Source organism: Argopecten irradians, chromosome 3, assembly GCF_041381155.1.
Source record: "Argopecten irradians isolate NY chromosome 3, Ai_NY, whole genome shotgun sequence".
NCBI lineage: Eukaryota > Metazoa > Mollusca > Bivalvia > Pectinida > Pectinidae > Argopecten > Argopecten irradians.
The window spans coordinates 17371054-17389522 of record NC_091136.1 but is presented as its reverse complement, the minus strand read 5'-3'; the positions used below and the strand labels follow the sequence as shown (position 1 = coordinate 17389522).

Below are 18469 nucleotides of genomic sequence, written 5' to 3'. Positions count from 1 at the left end.
CCCTATACTTACAATGCTGTAACATTGCGAAAACAAACATTTTTTCATGAATCATATTTAATTACAGAAACCACAGTGGGACTGAATAAAGGGAGATAATTTTCTTTTCTAATTTAGTCATTTTAGTATCTCCAAGTATAAGGCCAAAAAATTTATGTCTGTTTAGGGTCAGTCTGCGACTTTAAGCACTAGTCCGATGCCCACGACTAGTAATTTAACGGCCAGACTAGAGCTTATTGTAATGAACTAGTCCAATTGGACTAGTGTCTTCCCCACCATTAAAATTGTTATAAAATACTTTATTTGCAGTGGTCAATTGCATTCTCTAAACATTTTGAGTCTATTCTAGATGTGTTTATTCCAGTCTATAGGGGCGTAGGAAGCGCGGGGGGCACATTTTTCGTACTTCATTCTAGAAAATTTTCCGCTGCGCGGCGCATTTCCTAAAACGTTCAAGCACATAATGTCAAACCTTAAATAGTAAAAATTCAATACACACCAACTAGACTAAAAATGTCCATCAAGGGATTCTATGTACTATTTAAAAAATGTCTCTTAAAAGATCAATTTGTTTATATGTCTTAGCGAGACAATTAATTCATTTTTTATATTACACAACAATGTGCCGATGGTGTGAAGCCGTTATATTCAGATCGAGTTGGGTTGCATAATGTTATCACGACACAATTATCATTTCTAAATGCAGGTAGCTTTAAATCGAAAAATTACCATGTTAAGAACGCTTTATAATCATTAAACTTTATCGTAAAACTCATCTCAGCCATTCTAAATCGTAATTTTTTCCCGGGGGAGACCCCCGAACCCCCCTTACACCAAATTCTCGCGCTTTTGGGCGCTCGCAAATTCATCAAAATGCATCGTAAAACTCATCTAAGCCATTCTAAATCGTAATTTTTCCAGGGAGAGACCCCCGGACCCCCCAAACACCAAAATCTCGCGCTTTCGGGCGATCGCAAAATCATCAAAATACATAAAACTCGTATTCGTTAATTTCCTTTTAGCGACCCCACTGTCTATAAATGTGTACAAGGATTAAATTTAGTGATATATGAAAAATGTACATAAAGCATATATTATATGATTGACAGTTGAATTAATCTCCTCCTGTAGGTGTGGCGGGGGGGTTTACAAAATATTGAGGACCCTTGCCCCCCCCCCCCCCCCTCCCATGACGTTTCATCTTCCTACGCCACTGGTCTAGATGCATCATTTTGGTAGAATTTGCGTTTACAAACACATCCTGACTGTACTTAGGGTCAAAAATCGTATACTGATAATGACCGAAGAAGATTAATTATTATAAACTTTTTTTTTACAAATTTGTAACTTATTTTATTCAATAACAAAAGCTGTTGGGTAACAGCAAAACTCGCCTAAGTATTTACTATTTAAACATGGAAATATGGAAAATTAACAAAACAAAAACCTAAAGGGCCCCAAATTGGTTGTATTATCACGTTCAGCATCCATACACATGAGGAAAATAAAATCATAAACATTTATGGTGACTTATGCTTAAACAATTGACAAAATAGAAACTTGCTCAAAAACTTTAACGTGGAAATATGACAAATTAACAGACTCGAAAAACCCCTAAAGGGCTCCAAATTGGTTGTATTATCATGTTCAGCATCCATACACATTAAGAAAATAAAATCATAAACATTTATGATGACTTAAGCTTGAACAATTGACGAAACAGAAACTTGCTCAAAAACTTTAACGTGAAATGGGACGCCAACGCCGACGCCGACGCCGACGCAGGGGTGACAACATTAGCTCCCCCTATTCTTTGAATAGGCGAGCTAAAAAGGAGTGTTTATGTGTACATTCAGGTGATTTTTGTTAGGGAAGAGTCGGCTACATTTCGAAGATTAGGATAAGTCGTAAAAGAATCGACCTAAACGTACTAGTTTTGAATTGGCAGTGCAAGTTTTCTTCCAACTGCAATGAGTTATTATCAATGGCAATACAGACCTGATATTGGACCTGTAGTATGCTGAAATGGAAGGCCTGTAGCCATGGTATTAAGATTGAAGCATGCTGAGATGAAGGGCTACAAAGTTTGTTCAATGAATGACCTTGACTTGTATTCCAGGTCACAGTTTCAAGGGTAAAATAAACTAAAATTATAAAATGACTTTAAACAGTGGGATATTATTTCCTAAGCTTATGAAGTCGATTTCTTCGCAAGAGTTTTATCTTGTTCGCGATTCTCTTCATTTCATCTCAAAACTCCTTCAGGTGTCGCCCACTAGTACATTTAGAAAAAAAATTCTCATGTAAAATTTAGAATATAGTGGAGAGACGTTCTAATACGTACCTCCTCTGGCTCGATTTCTTGGGTTTTATCCACGGATGTTGTCACACTCTGCAGGATAAGGGTTAGTATGTTACATGTGAGTTGTCACAGCACAGCAAAACAAAGAAAATAAATCTTATTTTCAGTTTTTGGAGAAAAGTCAAAAAATTTTAAATTGGTGGATTATTTTTATTAATTTTAATTTTGTTTTAACAAAAGTATTGGTTCTGCTTATCAATTAATATTGTAAGCTCAAAAATATTTACAATTCATACGGCAAGAATAGGTTTTAGTAGAAAACACACAAATAACTCATACTGAAAACTCTAGTCCATGTGCTTGTAAATTGCATGTACTTACAGTGCCCTGATGATCGGGGAGCGTGCAACCCACGTCTTTCGGATCTACAATGAAATCAGTCAAATTTGAGTGATCATTCAAAGATTACATTTTTTTTATGAAGTTACGTTTGCAAGTAAAGATATTTTTGTCAGGAAAGATCAAAGATCATCCTAAATTTGCACTGATTTATTAAAATATATATTTAGAAAAGTAGAATTCTCCAGTTGGTCAAACTAATGTAATCCTATAATCCAGAAACTAAATAAATGACCATTTTTAAAAGGAGGCGAAACGAAACAGATGTTGATGCTACTGCTGCAACTGTTACCGCTGGCTGCTGCTGCTGCTGCTGTTGTTGTTGTTGTTGTTGATGATGATGATGATGATGATGATGATGATGATGATGACGACGATGATGGTGGTGATGATGATGATAAGGATAATGACGATGACTTACCTGGGACGAGAAATACGAAGACCAGAACACCAAGGCCTGCAATGATTATTCCGGGAAGTACAAAAGACCATCCCCAGGCGCCATTCACAAACGCTCCGGCAATTAGGGATCCAAGGATGTTACCGACGGATGTGTGGGAGTTCCAGATGCCCATGATTAAACCACGCCTGACATAAAAATGACATGCTAAATTGTAGAGACAATGACGCAAATCATCTGGAACCCAATCAAATAAATCAACCGAATAACTTGTTTTTTTTTTTTTACATTTATCGGAATATATAAAGTCTGCATGAAAGCCAAGAAGGCTGAGATTATAAATAGGAATACAAAAAACCTTCACAAGAAAATTAGGCATCATAACTGTGTAGATACTTAAAGCTGTAGTAAGAATATCAGGCCGGTTTTTTCAATAAGTCAAAACTATTCTATACACAATTGTCTTTGAAGAATTATCAGTCATAAAAGCCTAAAAACAGACTAGGTTTATGATGTAGTAAATATGGTATCTCTTTTGTCCTTAGTGTAGAGGTGTTATATAAAATCATATGTGACAGACTTACTTCCCCTTGCCGTACCAGTTCCCCATACACGCAACAACTGCGGGCCAACCCGTGGACTGGAACATTCCTCCAACGACCTTCAAACATCCACAAATATGTGTTTTATTCATTTTATTCAAGTCAATCCATGTCATTATATAGAGGATATTCCTTAATGTTTGAATTTTTCACGAGTACAAACATAACAGGGAATATTCTATTAATTTTACGTCTTTGTTCTATGTCTAAACTTAGGCCAAGTGATACCAGTGAATATATATTGTATTTCAATCTGCCACGATTTGCCGATTTACAGATATCGTAGCTCCAAACATGGGACGCAAATTTCGAGGAAAAGTAATATAGATGATCTGATACAACATATATATGCTCTCAGCATACTATGTATTAATAGAAATGGTTTAATAATAAATTTATATAAATATCATAGGCATCGTGACCGGGCAATATATGCATTATACGTGTGAATGAGCTGCTGAAAAGGTGGTGTTAATACCTGTATGGCTATATAAAACCCAATGTTGTGTATATTCCAGAAATACCCCATCCCGAAAGCTGCTGTCAGTAGCCCAGTCATAACCATTCCACCGGACAGGAAGTAACGCAGATTCATCCGCTCAGCAATGTGGCCACTGTAAATTTACCATCCGGATATATGGGTTTTGTTTCGTATTTTTATTTAATGATATATTTTGCATGAATTTGCATTATGGTTTGATTGATATGATTGATACACTGTGTAATTTCCCCCTCATCTAACTTCCAAGATTGATGAGAAGGATTATCTGCAATAAAACCCGAAGACTGTATTGTTGAGTAATACACATTTGTTAACATTTTGATTGTGTCATAATAAAGTTCAAAGGTATAAAAAATATCCATTATAAAAAATATCCATTATAGGGTTCAACACGTGCATGACCACATGCTAGGTCAATGCATGGATATAAAACATGGCCATGGTACATATACGGCACATGAAATGGCTGATACCTATATATGTAGACCAAATATATATTGTAAATCAGTGGTTGTGTCCTAATATGGACGTTCGGATTATCATGTCATATATTATATATATTTGAAGGCGACAAAATGCAAAATTACAACGGATACTCAATGACTAATTTGTTAAAGCGTCTAAATTAACATACTTCTTATGAAAATTATAATTTCTTAAAAAAAATCCATTAAACCATTTTAATAAGCTTTGAACAACGCTATTTTTACATCAATTCCATAATGTACAATGCATTGTCACATAATCGTATACGCGTTTTTTCTACTAAAAGTAAAACAAAATCATTTAATTAAAAAATATAGATACATCTAAATCAAACTCTTTAAAATATCGAAATATGTCATGCTTAAAACTTTCAATAGATACCTTTTTATGTTTCGGAAAAAAAAAATTGCGTCAAATGACAGAGATAATGTCCTGAGCAATAAAACAGACTGATGTTTTGGTATTTTACTGTAAGTGAGTTTATAATAAATAATGAAACTACCCTTAAAGTCCTTATAATGTGTATACAAATTTGTGGTGTTTTGTTGACATATATTATCACCGACCACCGTAGTTAGATCAATTTAATTAAAATTAGACTTGTAATTCCGCTCCACTACGATAGCTAACGTAGAGTATTGAAGTGGAGCGGAATTACAAGTCTAATTTTAATTAGATTGGTAGTTAGATAAACATGTTATCAAACAACAGATGGGCTACATACCTGCAGAACATGGTGATAGCATAGGCGAATAGATAGACTAGATCAAGGGTCCCCAACAACTGACTGTAATCACTCCCATCTACAACAACATTAGTTTAATATATCAACAATGAGATTTCATCTACATATATGTATTGTAATTTATATTGCATCAATCATTGTCGAGGTTTAGCCAAAGAAAGTGAATTTCATTGTTATTTTATTCATGTTTGTGTTTCCGTTCATTTTCTTCATTTCAATATATCAATGAAATACAGGTTATTTTATGTTGTTTTGGGTGAAAGTGTAATTGATCTATGTTACAGTATATATGTGGGTAGATTAACGAAACACAATTGCAGCATATCATTGCATTTTGTTCTTGAGGTTGGTAATTAGGACAGTGTGGTTATCAACACGTCAAGAGTAAATAATCTGTTGTCTGTGTTAGATAGCCATTTAACGTTATACATAGGTGTACCTTGTTTTGATATAAAGTCCATACACACTGTCCTGTTGTAACACAATCACAATGTATTTCTGTTTGTTAGTTTTAGATGTAGGTACACACTCAATATACACATTTATCATTTTTATTTTATTTTGCTATATGGACGCCTTACGTGGATATCACATTGCAAACAATGGCGATACTCCTTAACCAGGAGTAAGAGTTGAACAGTGTCTAGTTAAATTGAAAAAGACATATGTTGTTTTTTGTTTTGTTTTTTATTTTCATATTTTTGTAAAGTACATTGAATCTAAATAAACCATTACTACTAGTTAGGATTCCATCCGAAGTAGGTTCAACATTGCCTCGACGGCTTGTGGAAATCATAACTTGTTACAAACATTTTCTATGGTTTGAAAATATGTTATCAGCCCATAACGTTAAAATACTGACGTAGTCGTTCATAATGTCAAATTTGATACGACAGCGTAAAAATTGCTAAGACAAAAGAGTTCATCAATAAAAGTAGAATTACAGATGAAAAATTAAATTATAGGATTCAATTTAATGTAGTTTTATATCATGGAAGTATAACAAAAAAGTATGACTATAATCTTAAACAGTGCATGCATATATTATTTTCACTATGTATGTACATTGTGAGTGTAATGTATTACCTACCAAAGGGCTCCCAATCACACCAGGTGGTATCGTTGTCATAGTGATGGGCCCCCGTGTCATCTGTTACCTTGGAACAATTTCGGTGGAGTACACTCTAAAATTAAAAAAAACAAGAAATGCTGTCACAACTAAATATAATCCGAAACTTTGCCTTATCCTTTTATTTAAGCATTGATGTCACTATTTTTTTAATTGCATCGGGGTATAAAAGAAATTTAATAAACAATTTGTTTGCAAACTGTTAATCCGCTTCACAAACGTTTGCGGACAACATTTATTTCTTAACCCGATGAAATTTAAAAAAAAATTGTTCCACCAATACTTATAATTAATTTTCCAGACTACTTAATCAAATAAAATACATTTACACGTTTTCCAAGGTATTTCTTTTTAAAATCAATACGCAACGTCAATTTCTATATTGTTACGCAACGATAACGTCGGGAATTAGCGCTATTCTCTGATTATTCTTTTTCATAGTGGTATGAGAGAATAATCGGCCAATCACAATGCTAGATTTAGTATGAAAACAACGAAAAAATATCATAATACATTTGCTAATACACTCGATGAATTGATATACTTTACCTGTTTTTCAATAATTTCGACCAACATTTTGTAAATAAAATAAATTCAAATGAAAAATGTTTTCTTTGAAATGATAAATTATCCGTAACACAATACTAAAATAACAGTACTTTCATTGTTTTCGCTAAAGCATTATCTATCTTCAAATATTTTAAACGAATACAAAATAATTTTAGCTTAGGAGTATCAAAATATAAGAAGATTGACATGCATGTGTTGGTCAGAGCATACAATCTCTTGTCGAATTATTACATGTCATTGACCTTATTTTTGGACAAACAACGTGATGATTTTGTAAAACTACAAACAAAATAAGTTTATCTGAATGTAAACATACTTCCAAGCAATCAAGCACTATAGTATACTTAGTCTAGTTCAAACAGTCAGAATAAAATACATTTATGTATATATGAAAATAAAACCAAGGCAGATGCATATCTAATCATGACAGAATGACGGACAAAGGAGGACTGGGTTGTTTAAATTGTAACAGCCAGTGGCATTTAAGGACGTGACAGATTTAGACGGTGGAGAAAAGATGGAGTACCCGGCATCTCGTTACATCTTAGCAACTTGGCCACCATGATCCTTCAATTGTAACACATATCTTGACATTTCCCAGTAGGCCAAGACCTAGATGGGGAGGTTGCCAAGGACTAGCCATAGTGTGGTGGTATTTGGACAGGATGTCAAGCTATTCTAGATAAACAAGGCTTGTCAAGCCCTTGATTGACCCCCTAACCTTAAACATAGGACAATGTACCAGAGAACATAGAAATAATGAAAATACAAATGTAGTATACATTGTACTGTAGATACCTCAATACGCTGTCTCTAATACACGTTTATAATGAATGAGCTAATGACGATTCATTGATTATAACGTTGTGCTTTTCATTCCCTTTCAATATTTGTATACGATATTTGTATTGTGTGTATAGCGAACTATGTTTATAACGAAGGTTCGTTATAACTGTACTGGGTTGTCTCACGCAAGGCAAACCTCGTGATGTCACTGCGTCAACAAAATTATGACTTACTCAGTAAACTTGAATGTTAATTTCGGAACTAAGGGATTTGTGTTAAATCACGCAATGCTCATGTATGGAGAATCGACTTGCAGAAACAGTTTTATACTTATATCAAAAAGACGGGATATCAGCATTGTTAAATTATAATAAAACCATCGAGTTAAGATAAGAAATATTCGGGATGATAAAATGTTAATTCCTCGACGAGCCACCAGTTTCACATCATTTTGTGTATACTATCCCTATCCTACATATCTACATATGAACTTAAAGAGTCTTTTACATAAATATATTTTACCTCATCAATAAAAGTTTGAAAATTGTTAATTGGAAATCTTTTTTTTTTCAATCACACTTCAAAAGATCAAAACCCAAACGCATAGTGGCAAAGTAAACACAATACGCTTTGAGTGGGTTTTTTTTACGTTTTTTACCTTCCGAAGATGAGTAAGCTTATAAAGATTCTTGAAATACATTTTGAACTTGAACTTGAACTTACGGTAATATTGTTGTCACTATACTTCATATGAGCAACACGTGAGGTTGTCCATGACCTTGGTTGCCCCGACCTTGTGATTGGCCAATGGAATCAGTGACGGTTGCCCCGTGCGTGTCGTTCTCTGATAGTGTCATTGTGACAAAGAGAAGTATCGTCTTTCGGTAAATCTTGATAACAACAGCGCACCTGTGGTTCATTGCAGTTGGGGTATCCATGAGTAGCTACATGGACCCGGGGGAAATTATCAGTGACCCTCTAAGGTGTGAATGGCAGTTCAAATATCAGGGTTGTTATTCCGCCACGATAGTTTTATACTCTTCAGGAAAATGTATGTGTCATGATAAAACATCACATTCGTTTCTCATGATCAGTAATTCTGCATCTGCCGATAATGTCTTTACATTAATGTACATTAATATCCATCATTACTCGGAAATATTGTAAAATGGTCGGATCTTTCGAAAACGTTGTGTCATGATAGTTCTGCTTATTGATGGCATTGTTGTTAAACAAACAGATGAATTTGTTTACATGTGTTTTACAGTGTTTGAGAGTGCATATGACATGCTTTATCGATAACAAAATTCATAAAATCGTATTTAGTGATAAGAACATTGGAGAAACTAATGGATAATGCATGGCAAAGTTCCTTCTCTAATACAACGTCCTTAATACAGCTTTGCACTTCAATTTCAAATCACCAACTAAGTTAATCTGCAGTATGTGCTAAAACAGGTGGCTAATATATTTTCTCTTCCATAACTATATTTGTTCTTACTACCATCTCCCCGACATTGACTCACGTTTTTAATTGGGTTGGCGCTTTTACCCCTGGCAAAAAGTTTATAGTTTCTGCACTAATTTAATGGTATTCATTTTCATTATCATTTACAACACACGACACAACTAAAAATGCCAATATAACTTTGCTTGTGATTAATGCAATGAAATATGTATATATGCGCATATTTCATGTTTCACCTCCCCTTCAGATCGCCTTTTTATATGGTAAGGTGGCTGTTTAGACAATGTTTTGTTTTCCATAATTGTATTCACTTAATCATTTAGTAATATTACATTTTTGCTATTGGCGTTGTTTGTTTGTTTGTTTGTTTGTTTGTTTGTTTTTTTTTTTTTTTTTTTTTTTTTTGCACTCTCATCTTTGATTTGTTCAATTGTTTTGCACAAAACTTTGAAGAGTTAACTTTTGTATTACGTAAAATGAAACAAGATTGTTTAACGCAAAGTAATATGTATCCGTCGTTTTAATAAAACGGCCATATTCATTAATCTAATTTACATGTCTGTCATATATACCAATCAAGTCAAACGAGCTTGCCATGGAAGAGCCATATCAGGTTTCAACTGAAATCATTTATAGATGCATATATTTATGACTAGTAAACACTTTTAGAGAAACCGCAGTAATAACATATATTTCATGTGCTTACCTTGACGACGCTAATCGGTTTCCTTGACATGTGGTAACAGGTGTAACAGAGGAAAGTGAAGATCAAAATGTAGAGTCTGTATCTGTAAACAAGGGAGACAACCGGATTAATAGGAGAAAATCCTTAATTTGTAAGGGGGGTCATAAGTTTGAAAAGGGGGATAAACGACTGGCAGGAATAGTATCGATGATCACCAAGAAATCAGATATTTGGAAATATCATATTTTAAGCAGTTTCAAAAACTATCATTTGCGTAAGGTAACTCATCTTCTTTCAATAGCCATATATATTTAATTGATGAAATACATGTAACTGTCATTTTTGTATAAATGTTATAAACACTTTAACAGGAGGGAATAAAATAATAACATCCCATGGGTATGACAAGTATTAAGTTATATCTTTACCCGAACTCGGTCTTAGGCTTGCCGAGTGTTAAATTGCCAAGCTTTTTCACGACTCCACTATGTTTCTATCTACTAAACAGATATAGCATTCTTTTTTGTGTCACAGTAAAAAAACAAATGACGAAATTTTAATTCTTCATCGCGTCATCATCACGCATCGAATTGATGATATCCTTGACATTTTGTAAAGTAACGATGTATATACCGATGAAGTCATATAATTTTCAAGTTGTCGTTCTCCAAGCATATATACCGATGAAGTCATATAATTTTCAAGTACATTGTTACGAACATAGGCAGCATTATGAAAAGGACTGCATTTATTGTATATACTGTATGAGTTTTTCAGTTTGAGAAATGTACTTTTCTAGAGAATGTATAAAAAAAAGTTTCAATATTGTGAAACATTAAAAAGTGCGTTATCGAAATAGAGTACCAAGAAAACGACGAACGTGTAATCAGATAACCAAAGGTCAGTAAGGGACCTGACCAACCAATGACCGTTGGTCATAATGACTGAATATCACATTCTTTGGAAATTGGACTATTGAGTCCACCATTGATACCTTTATCTGTAAGATTTAAGGAAACATTAAAATGACAGAGCCAGGTCTTATAATCTGATAAATGTAACACACCAAGCAAAAATGTGGAAGGGTAGTTACGCTTACGATAAGATGTGTTTCAAGTTTATGACTCGAGCTTGGAAACCCCACATCAGCTTGTAATGTGGCGAGATACTACAAATCCCAATTTATCTGTAGATGTAGGTCGGTGAACTTGTAAACACTTTTTCTATGATCTGGGATAGGACAGTAACCTGAAGGATGTTTAATCTCTTATTTGGACAACTGTGCCAATTGTTGTCAAACAGACACGGAAGACGAAGTTTGACAATATCGCTTTAAAACAATACTTAGCTCCTTAAACCGACATCAATTGGAAGAAAATATATGATGAATACCCTGAGCTACAAAGATTATCTACAGCTTGCCTGGTGGGTATAAGCATGTGTGCACTATACCGAATCTATCGTTTTAACTCTTTTTCAATGTTTCGCGCTTTTGTCCTCTAAATGGCCCATCACCTACCATAACTAGTTTGATATGTACCGGCCGTACTACATATGGTACCCACTGAAATTTGTAATGATCAGAAAGTCATTGATGCTAAAACGTCCTTGTATTTTGTGTTTTTATGACATTACTGTTTTTATATCTTGAGAACATTCTAATTCGCAATACATCGATTTATTCTTTAGAGTTTACCGTCTCAAAATTATATTAATATTAGACATGACCTCGACATCAATGTGTTGTGTTATCACATCCATGCTTTCTTGTAGATATCTACGTGCGTTTTATTGTACTGATGACTAACATTATTTATTTGAGTATGGTTCTGATATCGGGAAGTTGCGTCCTTCGCACTTACAACCGAATCAACAAATAATGTCGAAACGTTTCCTCGCTGAATTTTTTCACCATCTCTCTATGTCTTGAATGCCTGGTAGCTTAAACTCGTAAATTATTCCTTGAACAATATCTGGTAGGGTATCCTTCTCTCTAACACCCAACAAAGAGTCAGCAATTGTCCGAAGTCCAGAGAGGAGGCCATGCTCAAGCAATCTGATATCAATAACTGCTCACTACTGTAACGATGTTGCCATTATTTATGACTGCAGCTTATTGAAACTCCTCTTATGTACGTCATGCTCTTAAAAATTGTCCGCATATTAATGATGGATCGCCACTTCTGATCTTGTCATTGAATGCGTCACCAAAAAGAGATGTCATCCATGGTAATATCGTAATAGTCACGAAATGAGCACATCAACATGTTATGAGCAGAAAAGAACAGATTACCAGACGCGAGAACCTAGAGAGGGGCACATCAAGACGACATTATCAAAAGACAACCCAGGACGCCATGATCAGAAAGGAAAGTCACAAGGTTGAACTAAAACGTGAAACATAATGAATGGGAAACTTCCTGAAACTATGGTTCATCAGCGTTATGGTGTACTCTTTGACATGAAGTAGGGTGTAAATCTTATAGAGATTCCTTTTATTTTGCCTGCATTATAAATATTCATGCGACACAATTTAGCATCCATAATAACTTCATTAGTGTTTAAAGAGTCTCAATTTAAAGGTTATTTTCTACAAACCGATATCCATTTCGTTTTTGGTTAGTGTAAAAAAAAGTAAAATTAGTCTAGAGTATGATCGTAAAAGGCGACTTAATTTGGGATTTTTCTTTTTTTTCTTCGCAATTTCTCCCTTTACACTACCACACATTTGGCCTTCAGTTGAGCGCTAGTCCCTGTGAGACAGACTGTACACCATCACTTACGATATCTACACCCCTAGTGAAATTGAAGGCAGCTCAGCGGAAAACATTTGACCAATCACAGGCTAGCAAAGATTTCCTTTGAAGACTACAGAGAGAGCGACGCCTAACATCAAAGCCACACAGTCAAACACAGTGTTATACGGCTCATTTGATGTACATCGAATGACTAAATTACCTGTTCTATTCTGTTGCCTCCAGTTTAACTATGAGATAGTCCAGGGGTGTAGAGATCGTAAGTGATCGGAAGCCCTGGAGTATCGAGGATGACTGTACCCTGGCCAGGACATACAATAACCTATAAATGCAGTAGTTTCAGATCTTGTTTATCGATCAGCAGAAAAAAAGCAACTGGGGCGAGTGGTTCGCCCGTTGTCAGTTTTTGTTCTGTGAATCTGGCGGCTTGTTTCAGAAAAAAGACTTATAGACATGCCAGGACAGGAAATCCAATTTTACTATAAGTCACCACACAAACATACCACAGTCTCCCAAATCATACACGCTCTTAATACACACACAACACAAAGATACCACAGCCTCCCAAATCATACACGCTCTTAATACACACACAACACAAACATACCACAGCCTCCCAAATCATACACGCTCTTAATACACACACAACACAAACATACCACAGTCTCCCAAATCATACACGCTCTTAATACACACACAACACAAAGATACCACAGCCTCCCAAATCATACACGCTCTTAATACACACACAACACAAACATACCACAGTCTCCCAAATCATACACGCTCTTAATACACACACAACACAAACATACCACAGTCTCCCAAATCATACACGCTCTTAATACACACACAACACAAACATACCACAGTCTCCCAAAACATACACGCTCTTAATACACACACAACACAAACATACCACAGTCTCCCAAATCATACACGCTCTTAATACACACACAACACAAACATACCACAGTCTCCCAAAACATACACGCTCTTAATACACACACACACACAAACATACCATAGTCTCCCAAATCATACACGCTCTTAATAACACACAACACAAACATACCACAGTCTCCCAAATCATACACGCTCTTACTATAAGTCACACACACAAACATACCACAGTCTCCCAAATCATACACGCTCTTAATACACACACAACACAAAGATACCACAGCCTCCCAAATCATACACGCTCTTAATACACACACAACACAAACATACCACAGTCTCCCAAATCATACCCGCTCTTAATACACACACAACACAAACATACCACAGTCTCCCAAAACATACACGCTCTTAATACACACACAACACAAAGATACCATAGTCTCCCAAATCATACACGCTCTTAATACACACACAACACAAAGATACCACAGTCTCCCAAAACATACACGCTCTTAATACACACACAACACAAAGATACCAAAGTCTCCCAAATCATACACGCTCTTAATACACACACAACACAAACATACCACAGTCTCCCAAATCATACACGCTCTTAATACACACACAACACAAACATACCACAGTCTCCCAAATCATACACGCTCTTAATACACACACAACACAAACATACCACAGTCTCCCAAAACATACACGCTCTTAATACACACACAACACAAACATACCACAGTCTCCCAAATCATACACGCTCTTAATACACACACAACACAAACATACCACAGTCTCCCAAAACATACACGCACAACACAAACATACCACAGTCTCCCAAAACATACACGCTCTTAATACACACAACATTTGTTGTGTAATAAATATACAGACTGCACTAGCATATAATTGTATATAAATAATTTGATGTTTGGGTCTGTTATTCCTTGTATGTAGTTATTCGAATTAACAATTTCACTATGAAGATAAAGATACTATATCTCTGTGAGAGATTAAACAGCTGATAAAATCAGGCACGAGTGAAACAATCAGTGCAGGAATTGCTGTGGATATATTTCCATTGATCTGACCTACATGTAGATATTACATATGTTACCATCGTGATTGTGAAAATATGGTCATTACCTATGACTGTATCTTACTGAAATGTGAAGTCCGCTATAAAACGTGTACGTTCATAAATAATATAATAATTATCGATCGCACCACGTGCTATTATGATCGTATTTAAATCACGTGAAAGTTGCAAATTCCGAGATGATATTGCAGATATTTTATCTGAAGATATATAGACATTATGTTCAAGGGGAAACTAAATATATATATATATTAATCACGGATGTTTATACGAGGACTCCACGACGACCTCCAATAGCCACATTTAGCTAGAAAACAAAATAGATAATTTTTATATAATTAGATTGAAACATTATTACAAAAAGTGTAAAGATTGAAACATTATTACAAAAAGTGTAAAAAGTATAATAGTTCGTGTTAAAATACGGGACTCCATCAACATGGCGACATGTCAAATATAAGATGCATTTTCCATGATAACAAAATTATGTACCAAGAAACGTTAATTCTGACACCTTTTAATGTTTTGAAATATATCCCGGTAATAAGAAAGTAATGTATTGATACAATGACAAAATCGAAACTTTCAAAGATATTTAAATAAAATCATCAAAACACCTGCTGGTTAATAAATGCGTCAACACAGAATATTCATTTTTGCATTTGTAGGAATATTGAATTTTAAATAGGGACTATATACATTTCTTTGTTGTTTTGTTCTAATTGTGATTTTATGATTCATACTTATCTACTTTGAAAATAGAATGATCTTCAGCATTCCTAAATCTGTGATAATTATTGTGTTAATAAAATATTCTGAAACCAAGATAAGAGTCTTGAGAAAAAATACAAAATGTGAAATACGAAATACGAAAGTATGGTAATGTCGCAGAAGTAGTTTTTAGTTTTACTAAAAACCATGACCTTTATACATCCACACCCAAAATTTGGATAAAAACCATGACCCTTATACAAACATGTCCAATATAAGACTAAAAACCATGACCCTTATACAAACATACCCAATATAAGGCTAAAAACTATGATCCTTATACAACAAATACCCAAGATTTTCTCTTTTTTCCACTTTCATTATAAAGTAGTGTCTGCAGACATGTTATTGTGTCGTATGATAGATCTACCATAAATTTGCCATTACTATCAGGATAAATCTATTGTTTTATTAGTTTGTCCAAGAAAGACTACACACCGGTTATTTCATATAAAGTCACCAAATCCTAATATATATATACAATTTAGACGTGTTTATATTCTTCAATGGTTCAATTTTAACAACTTTAATTCAAAAAAATATTTTCAAAAATCGAATAAAAGGTATAGCCTGTATGAGTTCATTCCGGAAGACAGATCTCTCCCACTGCATGCAGTGGTAACCAGAAGATTTCTAGACTATGCATAAGTTGTAGTAGTGTTTATTTCTATTTGTGAAATAAGACACGGATATATATTGCAGCAGCATGCGCTGTTATGGATATTACATTGTACGTTTCTACACGTGACATTCATTTCACGTGAAACATACATCCGTGTTACATTCTTTATAGAAATATACATATATAGTTTAAATAAACATATACATAATACAAGAGTTTACAAGAAAATGACTTACTATTTAAATAATCTTAAACTGTACAAAAGTTGTATTTGTTAAATCGTATTATGATATTGAACTAGCCTGGAACGACCTGCCCCCTACAGGCACTGACATTGTGTAAATTCCCGTGCCTTTAAATACCACTGTCATAATGTCGTCTTAGCTTTCATCGTAGCTTAAGTGTCCCTACAATTATCATTCACCCCGCTCATTAAAATCTGTGTGTGGATACACACATATGTACATATATAACGGTTCACGAGTACACAGTCGTGAGTTAATACGTGTACACAATACTAAATGTTAATAATTACGGATCTGACAAAGTTATACTCACGTGACATTTCTATCCCCACATGACCCTTGGGGAAGGACCCTGATCCCGGGGGGTACAGCATTGGCCATGTCGAGATTGTACTTGACACTGTTGATGAGCTGTAAGGTCCCCTGGTCGCCGTCCGTAGCTGGTTTACGAACAGGATCGAAGGGCAAAACTCAGGTGTTTATATATAAACTAACATTTCGGTATGCCTCGATGTTTATCCTACATTTTACACTAAAAGCATGGTCAACTCTTTACATTCTAAATAAGAGTCGCGTTGACCTGACAGTTTATCATGGTCCTACTTTATGAAGTAGTTATACGTAAGTCAGTTACTAGGGAGTAGCAGTACTTGACGGTCGGTGACTTTTCTCGTAGAACTTTTATCTAATTCCAAACATATTTGTATGGATCTTGATACGAAGTGGAGTATTGTTATAGTTGCACTATATTGATACGAGGTGTATGTGTGCATGTAGAAGTGTCCATGCAGATATCACTTAAATATCTAAACATTGATAACATCGTACGATATTTACCTGTATCCGGCAATGCAGATTTGCATGTTTGTATAGGCTGTGTATGGTATTGAATAGTATTTATCTATTTTTCGCATTGGTTGGTTAAAAAAAAAGGGGGGGGGGAATCAATATCCATCGATTTTTTCAGCTTTGATGTATATCTATTATTCAGTTTAACGGCCAGGATCGTAGATGTACATGTTTACACATAGGTATCTAGCTAGGCCTCAGTATATATGTCAGTGATGTGTGCCATGTCTGCTTTTTTATGGGTTTTTTTTTCCAACTATCAAACTCTCGTTGAATAAAAGAAGGCAGTGTGTATGATTATTATTAGATCTATTATTATTACAAGCTAACCGATATTTACATTATATATATAATTGGCTTCTTAGGTGAAATATGTGTTTTCGTTTAAATATCACATACAGTGTATATAACAATAATGACAATAAAAAAGCTAACCGAGTTTTATAACATATATATAATATATATATAATTCATACGGGCAGCCACTTGAAACGTCATGATATATACACGTGCATATCAAAAGGTCTCCAATACTTTTAAATGACATACGTATCAAATTACTAGTAAACGTTTCTGTCAAAATTTGCGTGCCCCTGTGTTTTGGCTGAGGTGATCAAGATTGCATTTTACGGCCTCGGAATAGCAGTTGAGACTGCTTCTTTTACACATGTTCATAGAAATTTAATTGTCGAAAACAGATATATCTAGATTTAATATCCCATGAAAAGTTACATAATATAAGACCACGATCGAGAGCATCGTGGGTAGCGATAGGCCAAGGTCGTCTCCTTGCAGGCGGTGTATGGGATTCGCAAATTATTTAGTCTAGATGAAATAAATGATTATTTTAATTACTGGTTTATGCAAATAATGAATGTACTTGCAATATTTCCAACGTTGGACATTTTTATTTTGCTACAATTAATATCGATGCTGCTATCGTTTGTGCGATGAAATGAGGTGAGAAGGTTTTGCCGAGTCATCTCGGTTTTCCGTGTCGACATCAAGATAAAAATTGTATTGTAAGATAGGCCTAGTGACCATGTATTCTGTTTATCCTGTAACTTTTCCATTATACATACAGAAGATGGTATTCAAAACGAAAGCAAATTGCCTGTTATTCACACGATTTCGCTCAAAG

The 18469-nt window shown here is 34.7% G+C and overlaps 1 protein-coding gene across 4 annotated transcripts in view; it reads right to left on the bottom strand.

The window, feature by feature from the left end:
- Positions 1-16953, bottom strand: part of LOC138317694 (glucose-6-phosphate exchanger SLC37A2-like) — a 34359-nt gene extending 17406 nt beyond the window's left edge. For 2 of the 4 annotated variants that reach the window (XM_069259539.1, XM_069259540.1), the window contains exons 1-9: positions 16793-16951; positions 10096-10177; positions 6527-6620; positions 5416-5494; positions 4182-4317; positions 3686-3762; positions 3123-3289; positions 2684-2727; positions 2345-2392 (exon numbers count right to left, since the gene is read on the bottom strand). In XM_069259539.1, coding sequence (XP_069115640.1) covers positions 2345-2392; positions 2684-2727; positions 3123-3289; positions 3686-3762; positions 4182-4317; positions 5416-5494; positions 6527-6620; positions 10096-10177; positions 16793-16860 — 795 coding nt within the window. In that variant the 5' untranslated portion in view covers positions 16861-16951. Of the gene's footprint in view, positions 1-2344; positions 2393-2683; positions 2728-3122; positions 3290-3685; positions 3763-4181; positions 4318-5415; positions 5495-6526; positions 6621-10095; positions 10178-16792 lie in introns of all 4 variants that reach the window. The other 2 variants (XM_069259537.1, XM_069259538.1) reach the window with 2 other exon arrangements.
- Between the last annotated feature and the right edge of the window lie 1516 nt (positions 16954-18469).